The sequence below is a fragment of the Osmerus mordax genome, chromosome 18 (assembly GCF_038355195.1).
Source record: "Osmerus mordax isolate fOsmMor3 chromosome 18, fOsmMor3.pri, whole genome shotgun sequence".
Lineage (NCBI taxonomy): Eukaryota > Metazoa > Chordata > Actinopteri > Osmeriformes > Osmeridae > Osmerus > Osmerus mordax.
The window spans coordinates 11,101,221-11,128,997 of NC_090067.1; the positions used below are offsets into that span (position 1 = coordinate 11,101,221).

Genomic DNA, 27,777 nt, shown 5'->3' on the forward strand with positions numbered 1-27,777 from the left:
TTATCTATATACATTAGAATATTCCTGCCAAGAGTTGAGTCAGCTGATCGATAACAGGTCCCTTTACACTCTGCGTTGTTAGACGTCACCCTAGCACATGCATGGTTCTGTTTAAACAGTCTTCTCTACTAACACAGCCACTGTGTTCCTCTCTCTCTCTCTCTCTCTTCCTTCCACTTTCCATCTCTCTGCGTGTCTCTCTTATCTCTCTCCTTCACTTCTCTCCGCCTGTAAAGACGAGGCGTGTGATAAAACGGATGGTAAGATCATCTCATTCTTCCACAGGCTCCGCCCACCTCTCGCCTCTCTCTTTTTTTTCGACCCCTTTTCCTCGTTTCCTTTAGTTTCTCTCCCTTCCTGCATTGCATTCTGGGGTGTTTACCTCAGTTAACGCGCTCTGTAACCATAGCGCCCCCTGCTGATTGTCCCCTGCATATAACCCTCACATATCACCTCACTCATGTCTCATTCATCATCGTAGCTCAGAGTAGCAGTGAGCGTTTTGGAGTTCTTTTGATCATGGAGCAGATGAAAAACGTAATGTTTTAGTAAATGTAGTAGAATAAAAGGTTGGTGGTGTGACGCTTACACCATCCTCACTCTCTGTCCTTAGGGGCCCGATCAAACAATGGTAAGACTAGTGCGTGTGTGTGTGTGTGTGTGTGTGTGTGTGTGTGTGTGTGTGTGAGTGAGAGAGAGAACAGGTAAGTGTACTGTGTGAGTAGACTAGTGTTAAGCAGTACAGCTTCTTAAATGCTAAACGTTGGCTGCTTCCTAGGGTCTTCATTCTTCATTCCACTCATTGTGTGTTTATTAGCCTGCGTCTCGCTGTGGACAGGAAAGTCATTCTGCTGCTCTCTGTGTCTCGGTGGCGTCCTAACGTGTCGACCTCTGACCCCCAGGGCGCCTGCGTACCAAGCAGCCTCTCTCCACGGCCGGTGGAGGCCTGAGCCAGGTGGACTCGCGCGGCCGTAGCCGAGCCAAGATGGTGTCCCAGTCCCAACGTACGCACTGCCACCCGACACGCCTTACACACACACGCACGCACACCACACACACCATCACTTTCCAGTGCTGTGTGTTTTCTGATGAGAGTGTGTGTGTGTGTAGTAGTAGGTTCACGACACACCCTTTTTGGAGTTGCTGTGCTTGTCTGCTAACAGTGACGATTCGCCCCCTACAAATGTTTTTGTGCCTTCAGGTTCCGACGAATCAGATTGCACGCCAGGTACACTGTTCGTTTGTGGGAAAGCAAGAGTATTTTTGGTGTGTGTGTGTGTCAGTGTGTGTGTGTGTGTGTGTGTGTGTGTGTGTGTGTGTGTGTGTGTGTGTGTGTTCTGTAGTGGGAACACCTGCTGCTGTCATACCAGTTTTTCTGTATGTGGGTTTTGAAGTGTGTGTGTGTGTGTGTCTGCATGCGGTGTTTTCTCATCACTGAGGGAGGTGTGAAGCGTTCATTTGTGCTTCTGTCAGCAGGGTTAGGCAGACACGACACGGTGATGACATGACACATGTACACTGCACCAAAGTGTGTGTGTGTGTGTGTGTTTGCTGCAGTTTTACATGACTGTGTGGAGCTGAGTAATGCTGCCCATTACTGGTCTGTCTGTGTGTCATTCGGTCTCTAATACCACATCAGCCTTCCAAAATTAACGTTTGGGCGTGTTGATATTGTAATTGTCGCTGTAAATCTGCCCCCCCGTGTTCCTGCTAAACACCGATTGGACGGCTGGGCTATTGTCTGCCTGGTTACAGACGACCCGTGTACACTAGGTAACCAATGGAACTTGAGGATGAAGAACTCCCTGTTCTCAGGTTCACATGGGTTTAGCACTGATGAGGAGCTGAACACAGGCAGAGAACAGATTCCGAGAAAGACAGATTAGGATACAGAAAGAAAAAAGAAGGGTTCTGTGGAGAGTTCATGAGGGATTTGTGGCTCTGTGTGTTGTGTGTTCTTTTACTTCTGAGGCATCCTGATTTTCCTCCATCGTGACCCGGCTTAGCCTTCATTAACTTGACGACGTCACGTGTCAGCTATCCCTACATGCACTGCTGTTCCACATCCATGGCTGGCTGTGTGCGTGTGTGTGTTTCAGCGATGAATCGGTGCTTCTTCTGATTTATTTCCTCTAATAGAGGTTGCTTTGTGTTGGTTTTGGCCCCGCCCTCATTCTGTTGGCTCCGACCAATAGGAAGCTCCCATGATGCTCTATGTTCTAACTCCCATGACGCTTTGTGCTCTAACACCCATCATTCATTCATCTTGTTTAACCTGCTGTTCCTTCCTCGCCTCTGCTCCCCCTCCTCCCAACCAATGGGCTTACGGCTCCTCCCCCTCAACAATCCTGCCTTCTTATTGGCTCAGGATCTCAGTCTGCTACCCCAGTTGGTGGTAAGATTCTAACAGTAATACCTTTTTATACCCTCCTCTCTCCTTACTCATCCTCTCTGCCTTCGACACACCTTCTCCCCTCACCACCACCCCCCCCACCCCCCCATTCAGACTGGTCACCTGGGGCTCCACCCACTTTGTGGCTAAAGCATGCTGGGACTTGTAGGCACACTCAAACTTGGCTGCTTCCTACTCACTCTAACTGCACTGCTCCTTTGGGCTCGGGGGGTCCCCCGGTCAGGGCCAGGGTCAAGGGTCAGAGTTAGCTGCTGCTGTGTGCTCAGCCAACATCCAGACCTGAAAACAAAACACGAGAAACCAGAACGAGGGGACAGATTAGGGAGAGAGATTTGGACGGAGGCGGAAGGGAGAGCAACAGAACAAAGAAAGAGAGAGAGAGAGCTCGTCATAGTTTACCCACCACAACTCTATAATTGCTAACTGAGAGAGTTATCACCAGTGTCTATTCCAGCATGCTCAGACAGATCTACCAGCAGGGAGGAGACATGATCCACAGGTCCACGAGACAGGCCTGCTCCCACACACCCTTCCTCCCGTCACCTACATGAGACATGCTTTAGCTCCACGTCACTGGGTGGTGGCTGCTGTGGAATGATGCTGTTCTGTGTTACCAGGCAACACAGAACAGCTGTTTGTGTAGTGGAGATGAGGAGCGTGTGAAGAGGTTTGTGTGTGTCCGACAGATCAGCGTGATTTAGGTTTCAGTCGTGTGCCTACGAGGGAATCACACCACCTCCTAGTTTACCTCCTAGTTTCACCACCTCCTATTTCCTGACTGTGGGTCACGTAGTCCCTTGACTGCTGTAGTCATTTCATGATCAGCATCATAGAGCTTCCTGTGGTCTCATACTGTTAAAGCTGTGTGATGTCTGACAAGGACCAGAGGATTTGGAGGAGGAGATGACGTATATTTGGGAACCAAATTGAAACTTTTTCCAAAATGTCCTCCCAAGACCTCCCCCCCTCCACAGATCCTCTTCTCCAGAGTTGTGAAGGAACACTTAGCTGCTCTAGGATGATGCCCTGACACACGTCTCTGTTCTAACTAGCCTCATCCTGTGCTTTCTCCTGTTCTATCTCTCTTTCTCTGTCTGTTCCCCTCTCTCTGTCTCTCTCTCTCTCTCTCTCTCTCTCTCTCTCTCTCTCTGTTCCCCCCTCTCTCTCTCTCTCTCTCTCTCTCTCTCTCTCTCTCTCTCTCTCTCTCCATCTGTCTCCATCTCTCTCTCTCTCTCTCTCTCTCTCTCCATCTGTCTCCATCTCTCTCTCTCTCCATTGCTCTCTCTCCCTCTCTCTTCCTCCCTCTCTCCCTCCCTCCAGCTGGCAGCAGGAGTGGCTCCCCAGGTCGTGTGTTGACCAGCACGGCTCTGAGCACGTTGGGCTCCGGGGCCCAGCGGGTCCTGGTCGGGGCGGGCGGGGCGGGCGGGGCCAGCCACCGGCGAAGCCGCATCCCCCGCAGCCAGGGCTGCTCGCGAGACTCCTCCCCCACGCGCCTGTCGGTCGGTGAGTAGACGCTCCGGCCTCCTGAAACGACGCCGATCGATCGACTGTTCGTCGTCCTCCCAGCCCTCAAGCCCCCTCTGCCCCTTCTCCGTCAACGGCATCTGTTTGTCTGAAAACGTTACTGTACAGGCTGTGGAATAAATGACTGCTTTCCCTCTGCTCGTCTGAGTCTGTTCCTGCTGGAGTCTCATTGGCTGTGATTGACCCCGTGTGATTGACAAGGCTGTTGGACCCCTCCCCCCCCCCCCCCCCCCGGCTCCATGCATCTATTCATCATAGAAGCATGGAGTGAAGGGTCTTTAGTACACGGACACAAGTGGCAAACTCTTGTCTTCTCTATATTTACTGACTCTCAACTCTATCCTCTATTCCTCCCTCCCTCTCCCTGTCCCTCTCTCCTCTAGCTCCCTCCAGCATTAGTTCCATCTACAACGGAGCAAGCCGAGGAGGTAAGGCTCCCGCCTCCCCCAGTCTCCCCTCTGCCGTCCTCCTCTCCTTCCTCTCTCCTTTCTCCCCTAATCCAACCCCATCATCCCTCCATCTCAGCGTCTCTCCTCTCTGCCGCACGCCATTCCAGCCCGCCGGGCTGTCGTTCGTACCCCAGAAATCCTCTCATGACCTCTGACCCCCCCCATGTGTTGTGTTTTGGTGACTGCTTCCAATGGTGTTCATTTCCCGTCATCCTAGCTTTGTGAAAGCATCTCCTCACTAACCAATGGGCTGGAGCCGTGGATAATGCTTCACAGGATCGGGGAAGCTTCATTGGGTGTTCTGAACCGTTTGTTAGGCTGTGATTGGCCCTGAATGCTAAAGGGGCGGGCACTAATGCTAGGCAAACGGCCTGCCACCTCGATCCAAATGCTATTGGATGAAAACCGATATCCCCTCCCCTACCACTCTTGACCTCCTAAAAATTATCTGTTTTTTCACTTCACTCCATTTTCCTGTCCCTCCTGTGTGTGTGTGTGTGCGTGTGCATGCGTGTGTGTTTGTGCGTATGAGAAATATCGTCTTCTGAATGTGTACGTGTTCATGTGATTTGAGTACAGCCGCCCTACAGCCTCAGCATGCACCTCAGCAGTCAGAAGGGGGCCTCTTCTCCCGGGACTATGGTTGGGGGGGGGGGGGGGGGGGCATCTTAATACTCCTGCCCTGTTCCTTCAGTCCAGCCCAAATGAGTCAAAGCAAAGGACATGACCAGAGGAAGCATCACTAGGCTGTTGAGATGCATCCTGAGAGCTCAGGGAGCCTGGTTCACGTTCTTAACCTGTTTTCTATCCGTTTGTCACTCTTGCCACTATTCTGTTTCTCTTTGTCCCTCTTCCCCTCCCTTCCCCTCCCTCTCTACTTTCTCCTTGTTTCCACCATCTTTCTTTCAAAACTTGCTCCTTACTTCTTTATTATTTGTTCTTGTTTTCTCTCTCTCTCTTCCATCCGTTCTCTCTATCCTCTTTTCCCTTCGTTGTACTTCTACCTCTCTCCCCCCCCCCCTCCCTTCCTCCCTCCCCCCCCCCCTCCCTTCCTCCCTCCCCCCCCCCCTCCCCCTCCGGCGGGGTTGTCACGGTGGCGTAGCTCGGGGCAGCCGTATCCCTCGGCCCAGTATGAGTCAGGGCTGCAGCAGGGAGACCAGCCGGGAGAGCAGCAGGGACACCAGCCCTGTGCGCTCCTTCACGCCCCTGGGTGAGTAACGCCCAGGACAGAGAGGTTGCGCCAGCCAGACACTCCTAGCATGCATCCAGAGTCAGCCCTGGTACACACCTCGAATGTCGACGCAGATCCGCTGCAGTGATACGGTGGCCTGTAGAATCCTGCCTGACAATGCTGTGGACCGGGGGGGGGGGGGGGGGGGGGGGGGGGGGAATGGAATCACAACAATAACAAACTACTTTCTGGGCAGACACACCATGCGTTCTGTTATGCGCCCCAAAAAAAGGACGACTGGTTTCAAATGCAGTTTGGTGGCAGGAAGAATAATCATAAAAACTCAGACAACATGTCAAGGTGAAAGACTACTGGAAATAATGCCGCTTGCAAATAAAATAAAAGCCAAGCCTGTTTCTCCAGTATGTGGATCAGTGAAGGAAATGAGGATACAAGCTCCTGGTTAGCTGGGGAGTGTCCTCTGTGACGCAGAGAGGCTCGGTGGTACACCCATACAGACTAGCGACACAGGAAGCAGAGGGCGGGGTCAGTCCTCACTGTCTGGGAGCACGGCTGGATTCTTCAGACGCACGTTAGCATGTAACTGAGCGCTGTGCTTTGTCACTGTCACTGTGTGCTGACAGTGACGGGGGCTGCATGTGTGTGTGTGTGTACTCGGGATGTGTGTGTGTGTGTGTGTTGATGGGCGTGTGGCTGTGTGTGTGTGTTCTACCTTGCAGCGACGCGACACTACTCTCGCTCCACGGGAGCTCTCCATTCAGCTGACGTTCTCGGGGCTGCAGGTGAAGGCTGAGTACTGGCTCTCTCTCTCTCCTTCACCACCCTGCTCTTTTCTTTTTGGATCGGCAGCATCTGTTTTCTCCCCCCCCCTCCCCCCCACAAATTCTTGTTTTTATTTTTTTCTTCTTTACTTCCATTCCAGTCCCGGATCTTAGGCTTCCAGCTCGGAACCGCATGCTTTTCCCCTTTGCGTGTTGCCACGACGACCATGCCCCCTCTCCAGTCCATCCCTCTCCCCCCCCCTCGTTTTACTTTCTTTCCCTTTTTAGCCCCACCCCCATCAATATGGACACGCCCACATTCTCCATGTTATGTTTTTCCTCCCATCATGCTTTGCCGGGTGGCACCCTCTGGGATTGGGGATCATCATGTGACTTGTGACCCGTGTGGGTGGACAGGCCGGGCTCACTCCTAGCATAAGGACTGTTTGTTGACTGGGAGAGGAAAGGTGGATTGAATGAAGGTTCATTTTGTGTGTGAGTGGAGATTTGTATGTGAAAGAGGGACTCTGTTTTGGTGTGTAATACTCTCTCTCTCCCCCTATCTCTCTCTCTCCTATCTCTCTCTCTCCTCTCTCTCTCTATCCTATCTCTCTCTCCCCCTATCTCTCTGTACTATCTCTCCCCCTATCTCTCTCCCCCTATCTCTCTCTCTCACTCTCTCCTATCTCTCTCTCCTCGTATCTCACTCTCTCCCCGTATCTCTATCTCTCCCCCTATTTCTCTCTCCTATCTCTCTCCCCCTTTCTCTCTCTCCAGGGTCAGGGTTGGGTATCAGTCAGTCCAGCCGCTTGTCATCATCGGTCAGTGCCATGAGAGTCCTGAACCCCGGCTCAGATGTAGAGGAGGCTCTTGCAGACGCACTGGTACACACACACAGTACCATACACGCCTACACCCGAGTACAACATACACACACACACACACACAACCAGTCTTTCCCCCTGTGCTGCACACATCCCTTGGTTGCGAGTGTGTCCACTGCAGAGAGAGAGTGTGTTTTCTGTGTCTTCTCTGACCCCAGTGTGTGGGACCTGAGAGTGTGTGTTCTCCAACTAACCCGTTGATTCTGCCTCTGTTTAACGCTCTCAGCTGTTGGGAGACATGCGGTCCAAGGTCAGCCTCTTTACCTGCTTCTAGTAGTGTGTGTGTGCGCGTGTGTGCGCACTTTAGTGTTTTAGTTTAGTTCGTATTGTTAACCACCGTTAGTCATCTTAACGGTGGCCCTGATTTAAAGCCACATACTAGTTAGTTTGTTAGCAGATGCCATGACACTGTAGATGTAACCCCTAGCATAAATGCATCCACTAGCAGGCACCCAGCCTAGACCTGTAGTGACCTCAGGGAAAGAGACACCAATATCCACTCATCTCCCTCTCTCTCTTTCTTTCTCTCTCTCTCTCTCTATGTCTCTCTCTCTGTCTCTCTCTTTCTCCTTACCCCTCTGCAGAAGAAACCCGCGCGGCGACGGTACGACAATTATGGGATGTACTCTGATGACGACGCCAACAGCGATGCCTCGAGCGCGTGCTCGGAGCGCTCGTACAGCTCCAGGAACGGAGGGGCCATCCCCACCTACATGAGACAGACGGAGGACGTGGCAGAGGTCAGCTGACCACCACATCATCAACACCCAAACACCGAGCGTGTGCACTCGCCTTGTAAACAGGACTATTGATTTCGGAAAGCGCTAGAACGCACCGTGCATCCTCTCTCGAGGAATTTGTACGTGGTGTCGGAACAATTACTCAGGACACGAGCCAGTTTTTATTTTTTTTCTTCGCTGGATGCATTCACTGAGTCTGCGTAAAGTGGCGTTTCTGGCACTGGTGTTTTTTGGCAGTTCATGTCATGACCTCTAATGTTCCCGCCTTTTCTGCACCTCCCGCTGCAGGTGTTAAACCGCTGCGCCAGCGCCAACTGGTCGGAGAGGAAGGAGGGGCTTCTGGGACTGCAGGCGCTGCTGAAGAACCAGCGCACCCTGAGGTCAGCCAATCCCTGCTCATCAGCCAGTTCACAAGAGGAATAACAGTTGCAAATGTCTTTTATCATGTTTAATTCATTGTCCCAGACCAGAACCATTAGCCGATAAGAGGTCACCCCAGAGCCCTGATCGTTTTATCACACAGCCCAGACTTAACGTTAGACACACTTGGGTTAGAGAGACGTTGTGTTTTGGTGTAAGTGTGGCTGTGTCTGTGTTTTGGTTTTGCAGTCGTGTGGAGCTGAAGAGACTTTGTGAGATCTTCACCAGAATGTTTGCAGATCCCCACAGTAAGGTATGGATGCATGCTGGGAAGCCACTGAAACACCATCACACACACGCTCACTCACACACAAACACACACACACATTCTGACAGATTACAATATCATCATCACTTCACTCATTTTCACCCAGTATACCGGATTCTGCCAAAACAACCGCCTGGAGAATATTGTCCGTAAACACACACACACACACGTATCGTCTCACGTCCACAGACACGTAGATCAACACAATAAACACACACTCATTCTTTCCCACACACGCACACAGTCTTGCCCACACACACACACACCGACACACAAGCATGCTCTGCGTGCGGCGGTAGCTGACTGGTATCTAACGGCATGCCACGCCTTGAGTTTGCGTGTGACCCTCACGCTCTTCCCTAGCCAATGGGATTGCTCTCTTGCTGTCCCGTCAGCCAATCCGCTGGCGGTGCTCACTTGCGTTCACTGCAACCCTCGCCTCCCCCACCCTCCTTGCGTTGTGTTGTCTTAAAGGGAACACCTCCCCCTCTCCCCCCCCCCCCCCCCCACACACACACACAGTTATTCGTAGCCATCCTTTCCTTCTGACTAACCAGCTACAATCCGCTCCCCCTCTAACTCCGCTCCCCCTCCCACTTGCGGCGTTTTGAGTGCCCCCACCACCTCTCTCTCCCCTCCCGGACCCCCCCACCCCCCCAACACACACCCTCAGTCGAGTGTGTGTTGCTCTCCCCTCTCGTCTGACGGTGACGGTTGTGAATTTCAGCGAGACTCCGGCAGAGTGTACGGCACGGCAGAATCCGGTATAAGCTCAGCCTCCTTCAAGGTACATCTCATCGCTCCCCGTTCTGTTCCTTTTCTTTCTTTTTCCTCCTCTCTTTGTCTCTTTCTCCCCCCCCCCCCCCTCCAGTCCATTCACTCCTCCAGCTCTGGGGTTTTTCTCGTTCGATCTCGCTCGGACCATTTCTCTTTTTGTTAGTTTTTCTTTCTTTTTTTCAGTTTGTTTGTTTTTGTTGTCCCCCGTCCCCGTCCCCCGCCTTCTTGAGTTGACTTTTTTCCATCTCACTCCATCTCTCGTGTTGTGTCTCACGACACGCCCTTAGTTCAGATATGAACTGGCTGAAGTGTGAAAACACACTGCATATCCAGTGAGGCTGTTGTGTGCTGTGTGGGCCAGGATGCTAACTGATGTGTGTCTCTCTCTCCTCCACGCCCGCCCCCACGGAACTCTCTGTAGAGAGTAAGTTACGTCCGAAGCCTGTCTTGTTTGATTGTGTGGTTGTGACTCTCACGCATTAATCCGATCGGGCAACTAATCTGCGACTCGTCTCCAGGGCAACCGCAGACTCACTCACTAACCCACTTGAAGATGTTATTTCTGTGACATCTTGCCCCGTTTTGTGATTGGTTACTGGTCTGTGGTCCTGAGTAGTCCACGGCCAATCAGCATATTGAATTGAGTGGTGACCTAACGGATGGATGGTGGTGATTGGTGCTTGCTGTCTGACATGTTGATAGATCATTGCTGTCATATTGGTTGTCAACCAATGAAGAATTTGTGTGTAAGTGATTCCTGAATTCGATGGATGGATGGATATTTCCTCTGCATGGACCTCTGATCTCAGCATCTCCCTGGAAGACTAATGCTATCCCATAATGCCCCTCCCCATCCTGGGTGTTTGCTAGCTACGTCCCTGTGTGTCTATTGTCTGTTTTGCGTGTGTGTGTGTTTTGTGTGCACGCTATCACGGAGCAGTGTGTGTATGCAGCGTGTGTATGCAGTGTGTGTAACGTGTGTGTGTGTGTGTGCGCAGGTGTTCAGCATGTTCCTGGAGACGCTGGTGGACTTTGTGCTTGTGCATAAGGAGGACCTGCAGGACTGGCTGTTCGTGCTGCTCACACAGCTGCTCAAGAAGATGGGAGCCGACCTGCTGGGCTCCGTGCAGGCCAAGGTGCAGAGGGCCCTGGACATCACACGGTCAGTCTGTGTGTGTGTGTGTGTGTGCCTGCCCGTGTGTGTGTGTGTGTGTGCCTGCCTGTGTGTGGGTGTGTGTGCCTGCCTGTGTGTGTGTGTGTGTGTGTGTGTGTGTGTGCCTGCCCGTGTGTGTGGGTGTGTGTGTGTGTGCCTGCCTGTGTGTGTGTGTGTGTGTGTGTGTGCCTGCTTGTGTGTGTAATTCAATGTGGCTAAAAGAAACAAAAGAGTTCAACTTTGTTGTTTTGTTCTCTTGATCTCTTTAGGGAGTCTTTCCCCAACGATCTTCAGTTCACCATCCTCATGAGGTTCACAGTGGACCAGACACAGACCCCCAACCTCAAGGTAAAAATAAAGAAATAAAGGTTATGATTGAGTGTGCGTGGTTTGTAAGTGATTTGAGTTTCATTTGAAGTTTGTGTTGTTACCATGGTTTTTACGTGAGTGCGACACGGATGGCAGGGGAAGGAGGGGGGACTGGACAGAGGGGAAGTTCAGAGGCAGGAGACTATGGCTTTTGGGCTGTTCTGTCTTTGTAACCATGGTAACCCCCCCCCACCCACCCACCCACACTGAACCTTCCGCCTGCTAATGCTGGCTCCGCCCACCTTTTACTCCTGGACTCTGATAGGAGACGTATCATTCGCTGTCCATATAAACGCGTCATCGGCTTGGACCTGCTGCCTGGACCCTTTTCTCCCTCGAACCTCCCTTTCCTTCCTCCTCCCTTCCTCCTCCCCTCCCTCCATACTTCTCCCATCCTTTCTGTCGATCCCTTTGACTAACTCTTATATTTTTCTTTCCCCCCCTCCCAACTCGTCCTTTTAAATCATCTCCACCTGACCTCCTCTCTTCCTCTTCCCCTCTCCCCTCCTCCCACACACCCTCTCCCTTCACCTATCCCTTAATTTTTTTTACTGTACCCTTCTCTCTTCCGTCTCCCTCCCTCCTTCCCTCTCCCTTCCTCTCTCCGTCTGTTGACGTGGTGCTCTCCTCTCTCTCTCTGAAGCCTATGCGGAGCTCGTGTTGCGGGCGAGGCAGGGGCGGGTCCGCGCTAAAATTGCTTCCCCCCAGAGCGAGGCGCCACGCCTGCTGCCTGCACGAGCAGGTCGCAGCCTGGAACCAGTCCTCCCAGGTCAGTGTGCTCCGGGGGGAGCATATTTTATGACGCGCGCGCTGAGTAAGAGCCAGGACAAGATGGTGCATCAGGGAGGCAGGGAGACTGGGGGAAGGGAGGCAGGGAGACTGGGGGAAGGGAGGAGAGAGACTGAGTTGGCAGAATGGAGGCAGAGGAGAGCAAGCGAAGGAGTTTTGTCTGGAAAGGCTCTGAAATCATGTTCCAAGTTGCCCGTCGTCTTGTTTCTCCTTAGTCATTCGTCCCGTTTTTTCATTCGCGCTAATTGTTGTTTTTTGTGCTCTCCAAGTTTTGTCAAGCATGGGCATTTATAACACTTGTGGTTCCAGAAACACCCACTCTCACACACACACACAATCTTTTTTTTGTCGACCAGAAATTCACCATTGTTATTTTATTTCCAACAGATGTTCTGGTAGAGATGCTTGTTCTCTTGTGTGTTTACCGATATGTCTGTTTATGTTTGAGGTTGAACTAACAGTGCTATATGTATCCTTGCAGGTAAAGGTCAAAAACGTCAAAGGCCATTTTGTGTGTTGCATGTAGTGCAGGATCCATATGAGTGTGTTGGTTATATTGGATGTTTGCAGGTTGATTATATGAAAGGCAGTGGCTGTTTATCCATGTTTATTAATGCGTTTGTGTGTGTGTGTGTGTGTCCGTCCAGGTGAAGGTGGCCATCCTGAAATACATCGAGACGTTAACACTGCAGATGGAGGCTCCAGACTTTGTCAACTCCAGCGAGACGCGCCTGGCCGTGTCCCGCATCATCACCTGGACCACCGAGCCCAAGAGCTCAGACGTCAGGAAGGTGTGAACACACACACACACGCACGTAACAACATGTGAAACCGTCGCATTTTTCTTCGTTGTAGCTGCATAGTTTCGTAGATTCCCTTGGTTTCGGTCATGCTAAGGGCTGTGATTGGGTGTGTTGTCTTCTGTGTGTATTCCAGGCAGCCCAGTCCGTGTTGATCTCGCTGTTCCAGTTGAATACTCCAGAGTTCACCATGCTGCTTGGAGCCCTGCCTAAAACCTTCCAGGATGGAGCCACTAAACTGCTGCAGAACCACCTGAGGAACACAGGCAACACTGCACAGGTAACACACTAACTCTCTCTCACACACACACACACACACACACTCACACACACACTCACAACATATCAGCAGTGCTGACTCTCAGACATAACCCAGGACGTGTAAATAAACCAGACCAAGTATGATTGGCAGGAGTTCATGTTGTTTTGTTCTCAGGCACCAATGGGAAGCCCCCTGACGCGCCACACTCCCCGATCTCCCGCCAGCTGGTCCAGCCCCCTCACCTCTCCCACCAACACCTCCCAGAACACGCCCTCGCCAAGGTCACACACACACACACTCTCAGGTCTTAGGTTGTGTTCATGTTTTTAATGCCTTTCTCCATGCCTCTATTGCCTTACAGTGTAAAGGTTTTGAACGTGTTCTGATTATGTGTGTGTGTAGTGCGTTTGACTACGACACGGAGAACATGAACTCTGAGGACATCTACAGCTCACTCAGAGGCGTTACCGAGGCGATCCAGAACTTCAGTGTCCGCAGCCAAGAGGACATGAACGAACCAGTAAGATAACAGGGGAAGGGGGGGAGGGGGGAGTCTGTTCCATGTCAGAGGGGGGCAGTGAGAACAGATGGGCCCAGCCTTCGTCACCACAAACACCAGATCCGTCTCAGTCTAGCTGTGCCCCCGATGTGTATGACACCTTGTTCCCCTCGATTATTTATAGTTCCTGTCTAGCTCTGGTGGATGCCACATTGAGTCCCCAACACACACACGCATTACACACACACACACACACACATGATCCTCCTGACACCTGATCATCATGCCACCCCCACAGTCAGTGTGGGAACTGACCTCCACTGGACTCTGACCCTCATAAATCACAACTGCCACGCACACCCTCCCCAGGCAGATGCACACCCTCCCCAGGCAGGTGCACACCCTCCCCAGGCAGGTGCACACCCTCCCCAGGCAGGTGCACACCCTCCCCAGGCAGGTGCACACCCTCCCCAGGCAGATGCACACCCTCTCCAGGCAGGTGCACACCCTCCCCAGGCAGGTGCACACCCTCCCCAGGCAGGTGCACACCCTCCCCAGGCAGGTGCACACCCTCCCCAGGCAGGTGCACACCCTCCCCAGGCAGGTGCACACCCTCCCCAGGCAGGTGCACACCCTCCCCAGGCAGGTGCACACCCTCCCCAGGCAGGTGCCGTCCCTCATATAGAGCCGCAAATGGGAATACACCTTCACACACGTTTATGTTTAGTCAAGTTTTTTTTTAGGGGAGAAAAAAAACAAACCCTTAGTGTCAGCACTTGCGTCAGCCGTGCCAACTCCTCTCCCATATAAAGACATGGTATGTCCCGTTACGGGAGGGCGACCCCTTGACATTTCATGTTTGGGTCAGTCTGAAACTTGACCCTCCTCCATGACCTCATCAATCTGCCAGGCAGACTGCACCTGACTCATCAACACGTCCATCCTGGTTTGATGGAAAACATCAACAGTCACAGGAACACGGCTTGTATAACTGCCTTCAACTCTATCACCCCTCTCTTGGCTTTGCCCTCCAGCACACCTCGCCAGCATAACAGATCTCAAATCTAATTGTTATTCATGAGTCAGCTAGAAAACAACATCCAATTCAAAATGTTGAAGCCTTATTTTAATAACAATTGAGAATTAAAGCGATCCCAACATTCTCAATTCAATCTTATAGTCACAGGCAGTATTGTATGTAGGTGTACTACTACCTACAGTACCACAACTTGCTACTGTAGGTCACAGGAAGGTCGGAATAGTGTGAACACTTATAATATCCACATTTCTCTTTTTCCCTATATCCCTCTCTGTCCCTGTCTCTCTCTGTGTGTCTCTCAGGGGGGCGTGGGGGGGGGCAGTGGGTCTGATGGGAAGGCAGCAGACGTGGTGGACGGGGGTCGGACCGCGCTGGACAACAAGACGTCCCTCCTCAACACGTCCCTGCTCTCCTCCAGCCCCCGGGGGGCCCGGGACCCCTTCTCCGATTCCCCCTACAAACACAACATCAAGGACACCAGCATGGACGAGTCAGGACAGCTCCTAGACGGTAGGCACACACGCGCGGGGGGTCAGATGGCTGAGCGGTTAGGGAATCGGGCTATTAATCAGGTGGTTGCCGGTTCGATTCCCTGCCGTGCTAAAATTACGTTGTGTCCTTGGGCAAGGCCCTTCACCTGGGGGGAATGTCCCTGTACTTCCTGTAAGTCGCTCTGGATAAGAGCGTCTGCTAAATGACTATAATGTAAATGATCATCATGCACACACACACATGCATTGCATGAAATGGATGCTGGGAACGGCATCGCTCGGTGCGTCGAATCTCAACCCCCATTGGTTCGCACCCTTCCCAGACAGTAACCTGGACCAGTCGGAGCTGGTTGCTGACCTGCTGAAGGAGCTGTCCAATCACAACGAGCGTGTGGAGGAGAGGAAGGCGGCGCTGTGTGAGCTGCTGAAGCTGATTCGTGAAAACACGCTGCAGGTCTGGGACGAACACTTCAAAACCATCTTACTGCTCCTGCTAGAGACGCTGGGAGACAGAGAGGTATACACACACACCTACACACACATCCAGTGTTTCCCCTACCATTATATTAGGGCCCCCCCCCCTTTCCTATAAAACAAACCCCCCCAAAGCTGTACACCTAGGGGAAACACTGACATCTATCCTCAGTCCATTTCTGGTAGATCACTTTACAGTTCGGGGCAAGTAAAACAATGGAAAGCAACAAAGTGGTTTGTCCTTCCCAGCATGTGATCCGTGCGCTGGCCCTCCGTGTGCTGAGAGAGATTCTGAGCCGGCAGCCCTGGAGGTTTAAGAACTACGCTGAGCTCACCATCATGAAGGCTCTGGAAGCACACAAGGACCCGCACAAGGAGGTACACACACACACACGCCTGGTTCTCACACACATCCAACGTATCTGTACCTGGGATTCAGTCCTGTTGTGTCATGCCGTCTCTGATTGGCTCGTGTGTGCGTGCGTGCAGGTGGTGCGAGCGGCAGAGGAGACAGCCTCCATGCTAGCGACGTCCATCAGCCCTGACCAGTGCGTCAAGGTACTGTGTCCCATCATCCAGTCAGCTGACTACCCCATCAACCTGGCCGCCATCAAGATGCAGACCAAGGTCATCGAGAGGGTCCCGCGGGACGGCCTGCAGGCCATGCTGCCTGAGATCGTCCCTGGACTCATACAGGTAACACACACACACACACACACCAAAAGGTGATTTAGTACTGACTTGATGCACACAGACACAGAAATCCTGGTACACGCAGGGTTATAACCTCTTTATGTGACCTTCTGCAGGGCTACGACAACTCTGAAAGCAGTGTGAGGAAGGCCTGTGTGTTCTGTCTGGTGGCCATCTATGCAGTCATAGGAGAAGACCTCAAACCACATCTCAGCCAGCTCACAGGCAGCAAGGTGAGCTTTCAGATTCCCATTTCTTCCTCCAACGTTTTGAGGATTCATACCCTGCACAGAACTTCTGTCTGACTTCTCTTTGTATGTATTTTTGGTCTCAGTCTAATTTAATGTCCTTTTCCCCTCTCAGCTGAAGTTGTTGAATCTGTACATCAAGCGGGCTCAGTCTGGCTCCAGTGGCAGTGAACCTCCAGAGGGCCTATAGGAACAAACAGCACCCCTACAGGCCAAACCAAGAACTACAGCTCGGAAATCTACACCCACACCCACTCACTCACACACCCTCTCATGAACACAAACCCTTATAAACAATGCACAGATGTGCACAGATTTGGATGAAACGGAAACACACAGTCACACAAACACACACACACACACGCTTACACTGAGAGACACTGACACGCAGGCTCAACCATACCCCCCCCCACAGGCTCAGACACACGCTGGGTCGGACTTCCTGTTTTCCGTCGTCTTCTTCCGCCGTTACTGCTGCAGTGCATTGTGGGACTTGTGGTGAGGAGTGCAGGAGAACGAGTGTTGTAGCTCTCCTCTAAGACGCCGAAGATCCACCCTGCTCTCTAGCATTCAGACTAAAAACACCCCCTGACCCTTGAACCCCGGAAGGTTATTCTCGTGTTGTCTTGTATCCCCGACTTAACACTCACACGCATTCAACCCCAAGTGTGTGTCATCCAAGCCCACTCCCAGCTCTGTCTCTCCCAAACACACCCCTCGGCCCTCGGCCTCCATAGCAACAAGGAAGGAAGGAAGAGGGAGTTGGCGCTATGGAAACCAGCCAGTTGTGACTAAATAGCAGAGGCTAGGGAGAGGAGGGCATGGCATGGAGGAGGGTGGATGGTGGGGATTTTCTGAACAGTTGTCCAGGGTTAGGGAAGAGGAGGGGGTTTCTTTGTGTTTATTTTGTCTGTGTGTTGGGGGTGAAGGGCTTTAAAGGCTTTGAAACCCCTCGGACTCAACGGTGCTGATGTTCACAAGGTACGACCCACCCAGCACTAATGCTCAAAAGGCCATACCTGCTTTTAGCTACACAGAGACTGAGGTAGACATAATGTGCTTGGCTATGCATGAGACGATTTATAACGAGAAACTTTTTATCGGGATCCTTCCTAAAGTCAGAAAGGGGTTTAAACAAATTATTCCCACTGCTTTGAAAAAATAAAATAATCCATGTTACCCTCCACTGCCCCCCTCCCCATCCGTTTTAAATCCAACCATTTCAGATAAGATGTGAGTGGTTACTTACTCCATGGAGTCAAAGTATGACTGGACATGGCTTATTATCACATAGTGGATTTGTATCTATATACGATATAAAAAATTGAATATCCAGTAAAATAATTGAGTCCCAAAAGGGGCGCGTGCGCGCACCTGTGCCCATCCATGTTTTTTTTTTGGTTCTTCTGTTGCGCGTGCAGTAGTCTCTCATTGGTTTTTCTGATGAGGAATTTGTAGAAATGTATTATTTACAGATCTGGAAAACTGTCATGGCTCCTATTTTCCTCTTCTCTTTCTCTTCTCATTGTGACATTATTTCCCTCTTGTGAGTAACATTCTAGAGTTCACTGTTTCCTCTGTGCATTTACAAAGCTGTGCTTACAATGAAAATAAAGAACACTTGTACAGACCATAATAAACAAAGTCCTCTATGTCAATCATTAGAATACATGAATCTATCTCGACCAGGTCTAAACCTCCATGCCTCATGGGTTCAACCCTCGTCTTAAATCTGTGGTTGTGGACATTTGATGCTCCTAAATGATCGGCCAACTAATTCAGATTGGGTTGAATTTGATGATGGTCTTGGTCTAAATCAGAGACCTGCTTGATGTAACCTGGAATTTGTCTTGCACCTAATAAATGTGTTGTGCAACGTGCAGACAGCCGGACTTCTTTCCATTAGTGGAACCAATAGTAAAGTACGCCAATGAAGGCCTTTTCATGTTTGCGTGTGTTCCTTATGGCAAGAAAATGTAACAATCTGCCACTAGCTATTTCTAGACATCAGCCCCTGTCACGAAAGTCTGGGGTGACTCCTGCCTTCATGCCCAGTCTTGAGTGCAGTGTTATGTCACATACCACATGCGAGTAGTCGTGACAAGTCAGAGACAGGGTGAACATTTGAAATAACGTAGCCTTAGGGACCGCACTACCACTTAACACTTATTTTTTAAATCCTATATGCTAATGAAAAAAACGATTTGTCCCGAGATTCAAGATAACTGCGTATAAAAAGCGCGTAGCTGTAACTTGCGGAAGTTACCACAGGCGATTGTAAATGGAACTTATTTTCGCAGTCTACTACTCAGATCAGACCGCCCTGAGTTGAAGCGCTCCCCGAGAACGAACGACCACACCTGTGCAAGACGACTGCAGATACACGCAGTAAAGAAGACGTCAAACCCCTGACTGACATATTATATATGGCCTCGCTAAATACATTTGTACTAAAGCTGTGTAGATAGCAACGTATACAACGTCTTTCATGCTTTTATCATGTATTCTTTTATTGTAAGGTGAACTTGGGTGACTTGAAAGGCGCCTCCAAATAACATGTATTATTATTATTATTATTACAATAGGCTAATGGAAATAGGTGACAACATGCGGTCACACAATGGGACTGGTTTAAAGTGTTAATTCTAACGAGTTAGCCTACTGTTTCAGCAGCTTAACTTCTGTTTAGTCAAAAAATAAAAGTAACTTAACTGTAGACAGAAAAACGACGTAATTAGTCTCCTGCTGGCCCATTTAATTTTCTTTTGTGTGCGTGTACGCGCACGCGGATGGCTCTGTAGATGACGAAAGCTCTATGGTGGCTTATTGGTTGACAAACGTATGCTTGGCACGAGAGCGGCTCAGTGATTGGTTCGGCGATCCCTCTGGCATCCTCCCTGCGCCTGGCTTTGGGAGGGTATGAGAAAGGGACAGTCGGTAGGAGCCATGTTGATGTTGCCTGGTTCGTTGTCAGCTACTGCACTTTGGATATCTAAAGAATCTCATTTCTCGGGTCTGGAGCCGTAGCACCGGTCGCTCGAGTTCGCAATGAAAAAAGGAGAGCGGTTTCGGACGGCACAGGGAGCGCTGTCAGGAAGCTTCGCGTAGGATTCGACTCATAAAATAAAGCAAGTGTCAAGTGAAGTTCCATAATGCTGCTTCTAGCGTGCTAGCTAGACAGCAGTAGCAGTAGACGGACGTTGCGTGTTAATGCGGCGTGTGGACTGTCAACAACATCCTCCCTGCTTTTTTACATAATAATGATTGTTGGCATACTAGCCAACTAGCTAACCAAGTTAGTGTATGCTACGACTAAGGTTCAAAGCTCCTAACTAGGTACAATTTTTATTTTAGCAAGCTTGCAGCTAGCTGGTTTTGGCTAACGTTAACTACTTAAATATAGCTAGCTCCATGCTACAGCATATTACGTTGGCTAACATTAGGCAGCTAGGTTCGTCTTCCTGTGTCTGCTGCCTAATAAACTCATTCCGGGAAAATATGGCGACACATCGAGCTTGTGGAGTGCTGTCTAATGGCATATCAAAGTTCTCAAGGAGCTAGCTGGCTAGCGTAACTTTCTTTCAACGTCTACAGTTAAGCAGTAGCACATTTGTTTGCTAGCTGCTCCCCTGTCCCTGAAACAAGCTGGCGACTCTCCGAGTGGAAGCGGAAGACAAGGAGTTGGGAGCGATGGCCTGGGTGCTGAAGATGGATGATGCGACCATCGAGTCGGGGCTGGTGCACGACTTCGATGCCAGCCTGTCTGGCATTGGGCAGGAGCTGGGGGCTGGCGCCTACAGTATGAGGTTAGACAGAGATAAACAATTTTTAAAGTATTTTAGCTTTCAAATAAATTGTTAGCAGGACATTTCCTGCAAAGAAAGTCGAAATCCACCTTGTTTTGACAAAAGAAGATGGACGGTACAAACTGTTCCTGCTGCTTGCCTTTCTAAAACCCGATGCGTACTCATCCATAAACAAATTCCGTCTGAATTCATTACTGTGGTGTACATTGTGTCCTTTTTGTGTGGTATAGTTGTAGTCTATGTTGGGGCTATGGGACTGGGTGGGGGCTGAGTCACAGCAGGTGGTCATTTAGGGACAGTGATTATTACTACCGGTATTATGAATTGGGGAGAGGTGGGAAGTGTTGCCCCGGTGTGGTCCGAGTCACCCTCTCCCACGCTCAAAGGCAAGCCCATGCTCTGAGTCCAACTTGTGTTTGCCAGAAGCTCGATTATTGGATTAGTGTTTTGCCAAACTGATCTGACTGTACCCCTGCCAGGGAGTTGCTACACCCTTAGAACTGTGGTCATCGACAAGATGACTTGGTGACTGCAACTGTATGTTGCAGTCACGGTGGGCTGCAATACACAAGTTTGAAGAAGCTATCCTGCTCTCTGTCATATGACATGAACAAGTTAGCTCTGTATTGATAATACCGTACCGAGGGTTATCTTAAAGCTGGATTGAACATTGTGTGGTTTGTTTGTTTGATAAGGCTGGCTGGATGTTGATACAAGGTGTACCTTCTTATGGTTGTACTAGATGATTACTGGATAAGGAGTGTGTTCAGCTATTGTGTTGAAATGCAGGAGGCGAGGCGTGGCAATCTGTGTCCTCAATCGCATTTGTTTTATTTTTAAAATAAAGTCGCTTTTATCCAAAGCGACTTCCAAGAGAGAGCTTTACAAAGTGCATAGGTCACTGATCATAACAACAAGATAGCCACAAAACATTGCGAGTAGCCAAAACATGAAGCACACATTGTGAACAACCAAAGTAAGTGCCAAAGGGAAGAACCATAAGAGCATGTAGTTAAACAAGTTACAATTAAACAATATGAACCGCTATACGTGCAAGTGTACCTGTGGAAAAAACAAGCAACAATAATAAAAACAATATCACAGCGAGTACAAAAAATTTAAAACAGTTACCACTAACCACAAGAGCAACAAGTCTCTGAGCAAGAGTCATTGTGATCCTTGAGGAAACTAACATCGGGTCAAGCGAACCATTCCTAAGTACCGTTGTACTCCCGTTGTATTTTTACTTTCAGTATGCTGCTGCCCTTACAAAGTCCGTAATGTTGCAAGCAGGGTGCATACAATTATGAAGTTGACTACTACTTTTGTGCAATTCAGTCAATGTGATGTACCTTTTGCCATCAGAATAGCCATAAAAGCATGCTGGCTTGCATCCTGCAAAATGCGACCTGATGCAACTGGACATTCTGGTATTTTTGGCATGCTGCATTTGACATTCTATGTATTGAGGACAAAATATTTGTCGGGCATACTAAATAGCATGGTAGGACGAGCATTGGGACACGTCCAATGTTTCTGTGGAATAAGGAGGCAAAGTTTCTCAGGTCGTTCTGCGACCCCTCTCCCTAGCCACTTACAGTACAGCATATCTGAGTTTAGCGAGTGTAGTAGTAGTAGTAGTAATTCCGTCAGGCTCATGTTTAGAATAACAGCTGGTGTGTTCCGTAAGGACGGAATGTTACTGAGTGTGTCAGTGGACACAGGGCCTTAAGTGTCAGGTAGCGTGTGCGTTTTCCTGGGCAGCATTGCTGAGTATAGCAGCAGGGCTTCGCCCGGTCTGGTGGCTAGATCGTATACTGGGAGCGGCCACGGTTTGTTCACAGTGTAACAGGTGGAACAAGTGTAAAAGAGTGGTCATCATTTGAAACGTAGAGCAAAGGCTTTATCTGGACATCATCCATTGTAGGTAATCAAGAAATAAACAGTAAATATACTATAATTAATGGATCAGAAGAAACTGGGCTGGATTTTGGTTTCTGCTGGTAGCCTCTGGTTCAGATGTGAAAACCAAGCCATATGTTGTTTGGTTCAGGCTTAAAACTGCAGTCACACTTGACCTCACCATGTAGACTGCCCTGCCTGTCTGGATGGGTCTTTTAATTAACATGAGATTTGAGTGAAGACATGAACAACATTCCTTGGCATGAAGAGAGAGAGAGGGGGGGGGGTGGAGGAGGTGGTAGTCTTTGCAACTTGGCCTCTGTCACATCCATAAATGCACAGACACCCATACTTGTTGACAGTTCAGGAGCATGTCTGGGTGGTCTCAGGACAAAGTCTGTCTCAGTAATGTTCTGGTCTGTTTGTTGTGACTGACTGATCTCTTGTCTGGATACCTAGTACTATGTACATATAAAACTGTAGTTATAGTGTAATCAGTCGATGAACCCTATCAAGGTTTTGTTTACCTTTGTCTCTCTCATACTTTCCCTCTGTCCTGGTCTCCATAGTGACGTGCTGGCACTGCCCATCTTCAAGCAGGAGGATTCCAGCCTGCCTCCCCACAGCGACACCAAGAACCCCCCGTTCCAGTACGTGCTCTGTGCTGCCACCTCGCCCGCCGTCAAACTGCACGATGAGACGCTCACTTACCTGAACCAAGGTGACTCTCTCTCTGTCTCTCTGTCTCTGTCTGCGCTTATTGTACTTAAACCAACAAGGTTGTAAGGGTTCAGTCAACTGACTATGCACACTAAAGTGGAGGTTGTATTCTTTTCTTTTCTATTTACTTTCTACCTCTCGCTCTCTCAGGCCAGTCCTATGAGATCCGCTTGTTGGACAACAGGAAGTTGGGGGAGTTACCAGAACTCAACAACAAGATGGTGAAGGTGAGTTGTGTTCATGGTGTTATGGTTGTGGTATAAGACTTGTTGTACCAACGCATTTTGTAACAGTGTGCTGTTGGTCCTTCTTCCAGTTGTGTTATTGTAATCAAGTGGTTACAGGGGCTTGTGTATCGTCATTCGATTTTTTGGGGGGTATAACTTTAGTCACATGGTCATCATGTGTTGCGGTGGTTGTGGTGTGGTTGTGTTATGGTTTGTTGTGGTCGCTGCAGAGCATTGTGAGGGTGGTGTTCCACGACCGCCGGCTGCAGTACACAGAGCACCAGCAGCTGGAGGGCTGGAAGTGGAATCGCCCCGGAGACCGTCTCCTAGACATCGGTGAGAATGCCTAGCGACGACAAAGGGCTCCTGTCCACCCAAGGCTTCTGTTAGGGTTGTTTGAAGGCAGTGTTAGTTGACTGTCTTTGTGGCATGTATAATAATGATGTCATCCTGTGTGTGTGTAATAATGATGTCATCCTGTGTGTGTAATAAAGATGTAATCCTGTGTGTGTAATAATTATGTCGTCCTGTGTGTTTGTGTGTGTGTGTGTGATAATGATGTCATCCTGTGTGTGTGTTTGTAGACATCCCCATGTCAGTGGGCATCGTGGAGCCCAAGAAGAACTCATCTCAGCTCAACGCTGCCGAATTCCTCTGGGACCTCAACAAGAGAGCCTCTGTGTTTGTACAGGTACATTACACACTGTCTCTCTGTCTCACTCTTACTCTCTCTGTCTGTCCGTCTGTCTGTATCTGTGTCTGTCTCACTCACTCTTACTGTCTGTCTGTCTGTATCTGTCTGTCTCACTCACTCTTACTCTCTCTGTCTGTCTGTCTGTCTCACTCTTACTCTCTCACATTCTCTTTAACACTGTCTGTGTGTGTGTGTCTGTCTGTTTCACTCTTACTCTCTTGCACACTCTCTAACACTGTCTCTATCTCTGTCGGTCTGTCTGTCTGTCTGTCTCACTCTTACTATCTCATACACTCTAACGCTATCCCTCCCCCTCTGTATCGGTGCACAATGCTAGGACTCAGCAACACACTCACAGAGCCTAACCCCTCCATTCCACTCGCAGGTGCACTGCATCAGCACAGAGTTCACTCCCAGGAAACACGGGGGGGAGAAGGGGGTTCCCTTCAGGATCCAGATCGACACCTTCAAACAGGGAGATGGCGGAGAGTACTCTGAGCACCTCCACTCTGCCTCCTGCCAAATCAAAGTCTTCAAGGTACAAGCACACACACACACACACGCACACGCATGCACACAGCACACATTAACACCAGATATGCTTTCTGAGGTACTAATTCACTCAACGTTAGACCTTTTCTTGTATCCCTTTGTCCCAGCCAACATTCCTCGTTCATTCTTTTATTGCTACATCTTTTTATTTCCCCCCACTCCTTGTTTCCCTCTCCCTGCTCCTGGTCTCCAGCCAAAGGGGGCGGACAGGAAGCAGAAGACTGACAGGGAGAAGATGGAGAAACGGACTGCACAGGAGAAGGAGAAGTACCAGCCCTCCTACGACACCACTATCCTATCAGAGGTCAGTAGGAGCTCCTAACCCTATCAGGCTTCAGCTGTCATCGACCAGCCCAAACGCTTTGACCAATCATTAGCAGTGTATCGACTCCCCCTTTAAATCGGCACTCAGCCAAGTAACACCCTCAGCAACAGTTAAAGAGTAATGAATAAACAATTTGGCCATCGACACAATGTTAATAACTGTATTTTGATGCTGAATTGCGGTGATGTGGGTTTGTGCAGATGAGGCTGGAGCCCATCATTGAGGATGCAGGCGACCACGAGCTGAAGAAGTCGAGCAAGCGCACGCTCCCTGCCGACTGTGGGGACTCCCTCGCCAAGAGGGGCAGTGTAAGTCCCGCCTCTCCTCTCCGGCCACCTGCAACACCCAGCTCCCTACCCCCTCAACTACTTGTAAGTAAATGGTGAACGAAAGCTTGGAGGTGGGTGCCATGTTGGCGGGGTTCTCTGTTAGAGCTCCATTATAACGTGTTTTTATATTGAATTTGAAATATATTTTTCATATTTTATCCATATATTATATTTGTGTCATTATTTGATCCTCAGTGCTCTCCCTGGCCAGATGCCTACATCAGCACCAACCAGGCAGCTTCTCCTACTTTCACCTCCACCCCCCTCTCCACCTACACTGCCTCATCAATACCAGACAGGTAAGCACATAAGCACCTGCCTGGGCATGCTCAAGTACATCAACAGACTTGTGTATAAATCCTGTCTCTAACGTCCATATCAGAGTCCTGACTGATGGTGTCTGTGTTCAAACAGTGGCTCCTCGTCTCCCAGTCACCAGGCTGAGCCTGCCAGCCAGGGCAGCGCGGAGGTCAGTCCCCCAGGGCAGGTGTTGTGCTGGGCCCCAGTGTTGAGGAGCCGGGCTAGCCTCCTGACGCCCGTGTGTTTGTGTTCCCCCTGCAGCAGCTGGGTCCTGCCGCCTCCATCCAGGACACGCAGAAGTGGCTCCTCAAGAACCGCTTCAACTCCTACACCAGACTATTCACACACTTCTCAGGTGTGTATACACACACACACACACACACACACACATGTGTTAACAAACCCATATCAACCCCCATTTGGTTCTGAATGTGTTTCCCCTCCTGCTCGTCTTGACCTCCTGACCTTTGACCTCCTCTGCCTCTCCAGGTTCTGATTTGTTGAAGTTGACCCGGGACGACTTGGTCCAGATCTGTGGACCTGCAGACGGGATCAGACTCTTTAATGCACTTAAATCCAGGTGTGTGTGGCTTATGTGTCTGATAGTTGAAACATGTTGTGTGTTTTTTTTTGTCATTACATAATGTGTGTGTGTGTGTGTGTGTAGGTCCGTGCGCCCCAGGTTGACGGTGTACGTGTGTCAGGAGGCCCTCAGCGAGAGCCCCCTGCTGGAGAGGAGATGCGACAGCGAAAACGGAGAACACAGCAACCCCTCCAGCTCACATGGTGCGTCTGCCCAGAGATCAGCCACTGTGGGGGCATACTGTGGGGGCATACTGTGGGGGCATACTGTGGGGGCATACTGTGGGGGCATACTGTGGGCGCATACTGTGGGCGCATACTGTGGGGGCATACTGTGGGGGCATACTGTGGGGGCATACTGTGGGCGCATACTGTGGGCGCATACTGTGGGGGCATACTGTGGGCGCATACTGTGGGGGCATACTGTGGGGGCATACTGTGGGGGCATACTGTGGGGGCATACTGTGGGGGCATACTGTGGGCGCATACTGTGGGGGCACCTTTTTACACGTCTAGAAAGAATCATTTTAACAATACTGTGTGCACAGTGTACCACGCGTTGTACCTGGAGGAACTGACTGCTGCTGAGCTCATCCGTAAGATGGCGTGTGTGTGCGGCCTGCCTCTGGGACAGATCAACCAGGTTTACCGACACGGGCCCACAGGCATACACATCCTTCTGAGTGACCAGGTTAAGAGCACACACACACCCACACACTCTCTCTCACACACACACACACACACACACACACACACACACACACACACACACCCTATATATTTTTGTATACATTTCTTATTGATGAAATCTCTCCAGGAAGAGCAGTTTTATTTGAGTGTTTGCAGTTTGCATGGCATTTCCATACAGTACACCGTCTGTTACACAACCCACCAGTCCCCCTTTCCAGCTTTCAGTATAAGAGGGGCTGCCCCAGTTTGCCCCAGTCTGCCCCAGTCTGCCCCTCCACCACACCTGACTGGTTTTTTCTCTGTTCTGTCCCAGATGGTTTACAACTTACCCGACGAGAGCTGTTTTTTGATCAGCACGCTCAAAGGTAGGTTCCTAACCTGACTCGCTGGTTACGTCAGTAAACATAATGTTGTATCATGGCAGGGGAAGGAATAGCCTCTGGTTTTCTAATGTTGATTTGACCTGTGCTAAGCTAGCTCTCTCGTTCTCTCTCTCTCCCTCTCCAGACGAGTTGGGGGAGGGTCTTCACCTGATCCTCAAGTAGCAACAGAGGTCCACAACATCTCCACTCCACCCTCAATTTAAAGAAGAAGCCTCTCTTTCTCTCACTCCCTGCCCCCCCAATCCCACAGACTTCCCCCCCCCCACACATCTTTCTCTCACATTGCTCAGTTGGTTGAGTGGACTGCTGTGGAGACTGACCTAAGCCATGTAAATGTTAGAATCTGACATGGGTGTGTTCATTGTTTCATATTGAAAACACTTATTGATGTGGGAGATCGATCTTGAGGGAGAGGGGGATGTGGGGTGAGGGCAATCCTTGTGATGCGTGACCTAACTTCGATTCTATTTTTGTATGGTTGTATGTGCGTTGGGTGAGAGGGGGAAGGGTCATTTAAGGTGGGGGGGGGGGGGGGTCAGTGAGAGTCTGACCAGAGGATGGGAGGATAAGAGTTATGATCCCCCCTCACACTCACACACAATACAGCCAGTGCTTGGCCAGTATTCTGTAATGTATATGCAGCAATGGAAACCAATACTGAAGGTGGGAAACCTAGTCCACTCTGTGTGCAAATGTGTGTCATTCACTGTGGCTGCCATTCTGTGGGCTCGGTCTCCCTTAAACACACCCTCTCCTGTTAATATACAGCCACAAGCTAACCTCCACAATATTTGTGTGCGTCTCGTGCAACCTTTCTAGTAGATATGGTGTGTGTACTCAAGTTGAATTCTTTGAACAGACTTGTTGCTTTGTGGTTGCTGTTTTCAGGCATTATAGAACTGTGGTCAGACATTCTCAAGTTGGTAGATTGTGAGGTAAGCCCTTTGTTTGATCATGAGGACTGATCCATCTCATGTCACAAGGAGGGGTGTTCTAAGCAGTGCCATGTTCATAGAGCTAGG

The 27,777-nt window shown here is 50.1% G+C and overlaps 2 protein-coding genes across 15 annotated transcripts in view; both read left to right on the forward strand.

The window, feature by feature from the left end:
• clasp2 (cytoplasmic linker associated protein 2) overlaps nucleotides 1-18,125 on the forward strand; it is a 46,590-nt gene extending 28,465 nt beyond the window's left edge. For 2 of the 13 annotated variants that reach the window (XM_067255279.1, XM_067255287.1), the window contains 24 exons: nucleotides 237-260; nucleotides 903-1,004; nucleotides 3,734-3,916; nucleotides 4,321-4,365; nucleotides 5,489-5,596; nucleotides 6,298-6,360; nucleotides 7,117-7,223; nucleotides 7,450-7,473; nucleotides 7,808-7,963; nucleotides 8,252-8,343; nucleotides 8,573-8,636; nucleotides 9,379-9,438; nucleotides 10,427-10,590; nucleotides 10,851-10,929; nucleotides 12,387-12,530; nucleotides 12,676-12,819; nucleotides 12,976-13,082; nucleotides 13,204-13,321; nucleotides 14,642-14,849; nucleotides 15,154-15,347; nucleotides 15,554-15,682; nucleotides 15,794-16,000; nucleotides 16,114-16,230; nucleotides 16,361-18,125. In XM_067255279.1, the coding sequence (XP_067111380.1) occupies nucleotides 237-260; nucleotides 903-1,004; nucleotides 3,734-3,916; nucleotides 4,321-4,365; nucleotides 5,489-5,596; nucleotides 6,298-6,360; nucleotides 7,117-7,223; nucleotides 7,450-7,473; nucleotides 7,808-7,963; nucleotides 8,252-8,343; nucleotides 8,573-8,636; nucleotides 9,379-9,438; nucleotides 10,427-10,590; nucleotides 10,851-10,929; nucleotides 12,387-12,530; nucleotides 12,676-12,819; nucleotides 12,976-13,082; nucleotides 13,204-13,321; nucleotides 14,642-14,849; nucleotides 15,154-15,347; nucleotides 15,554-15,682; nucleotides 15,794-16,000; nucleotides 16,114-16,230; nucleotides 16,361-16,435 (2,714 nt within the window). In that variant the 3' untranslated portion in view covers nucleotides 16,436-18,125. Of the gene's footprint in view, nucleotides 1-236; nucleotides 261-613; nucleotides 632-902; nucleotides 1,005-1,201; nucleotides 1,229-2,368; nucleotides 2,396-3,733; nucleotides 3,917-4,320; nucleotides 4,366-5,488; nucleotides 5,597-6,297; nucleotides 6,361-7,116; nucleotides 7,224-7,449; nucleotides 7,474-7,807; nucleotides 7,964-8,251; nucleotides 8,344-8,572; nucleotides 8,637-9,378; nucleotides 9,439-10,426; nucleotides 10,591-10,850; nucleotides 10,930-12,386; nucleotides 12,531-12,675; nucleotides 12,820-12,975; nucleotides 13,083-13,203; nucleotides 13,322-14,641; nucleotides 14,850-15,153; nucleotides 15,348-15,553; nucleotides 15,683-15,793; nucleotides 16,001-16,113; nucleotides 16,231-16,360 lie in introns of all 13 variants that reach the window. The other 11 variants (XM_067255283.1, XM_067255289.1, XM_067255285.1 and 8 more) reach the window with 8 other exon arrangements.
• Nucleotides 18,126-19,225: 1,100 nt separating this feature from the next.
• Nucleotides 19,226-27,223, forward strand: ubp1 (upstream binding protein 1). 2 transcript variants are annotated; one of them, XM_067255452.1, is made up of 16 exons: nucleotides 19,226-20,051; nucleotides 22,523-22,674; nucleotides 22,824-22,900; nucleotides 23,131-23,236; nucleotides 23,485-23,591; nucleotides 23,980-24,132; nucleotides 24,340-24,450; nucleotides 24,672-24,842; nucleotides 24,996-25,099; nucleotides 25,215-25,269; nucleotides 25,362-25,455; nucleotides 25,590-25,680; nucleotides 25,768-25,886; nucleotides 26,231-26,373; nucleotides 26,686-26,737; nucleotides 26,880-27,223. In XM_067255452.1, exons 1-16 carry the CDS (start codon nucleotides 19,936-19,938, stop codon nucleotides 26,915-26,917), a joined length of 1,689 nt encoding a protein of 562 aa, XP_067111553.1. In that variant the 5' UTR covers nucleotides 19,226-19,935; the 3' UTR covers nucleotides 26,918-27,223. The 2 variants fall into 2 exon arrangements, with proteins under 2 accessions (XP_067111553.1, XP_067111554.1); XM_067255453.1 differs by having other exon boundaries at nucleotides 24,672-24,779.
• The last annotated feature ends 554 nt before the right edge of the window (nucleotides 27,224-27,777 follow it).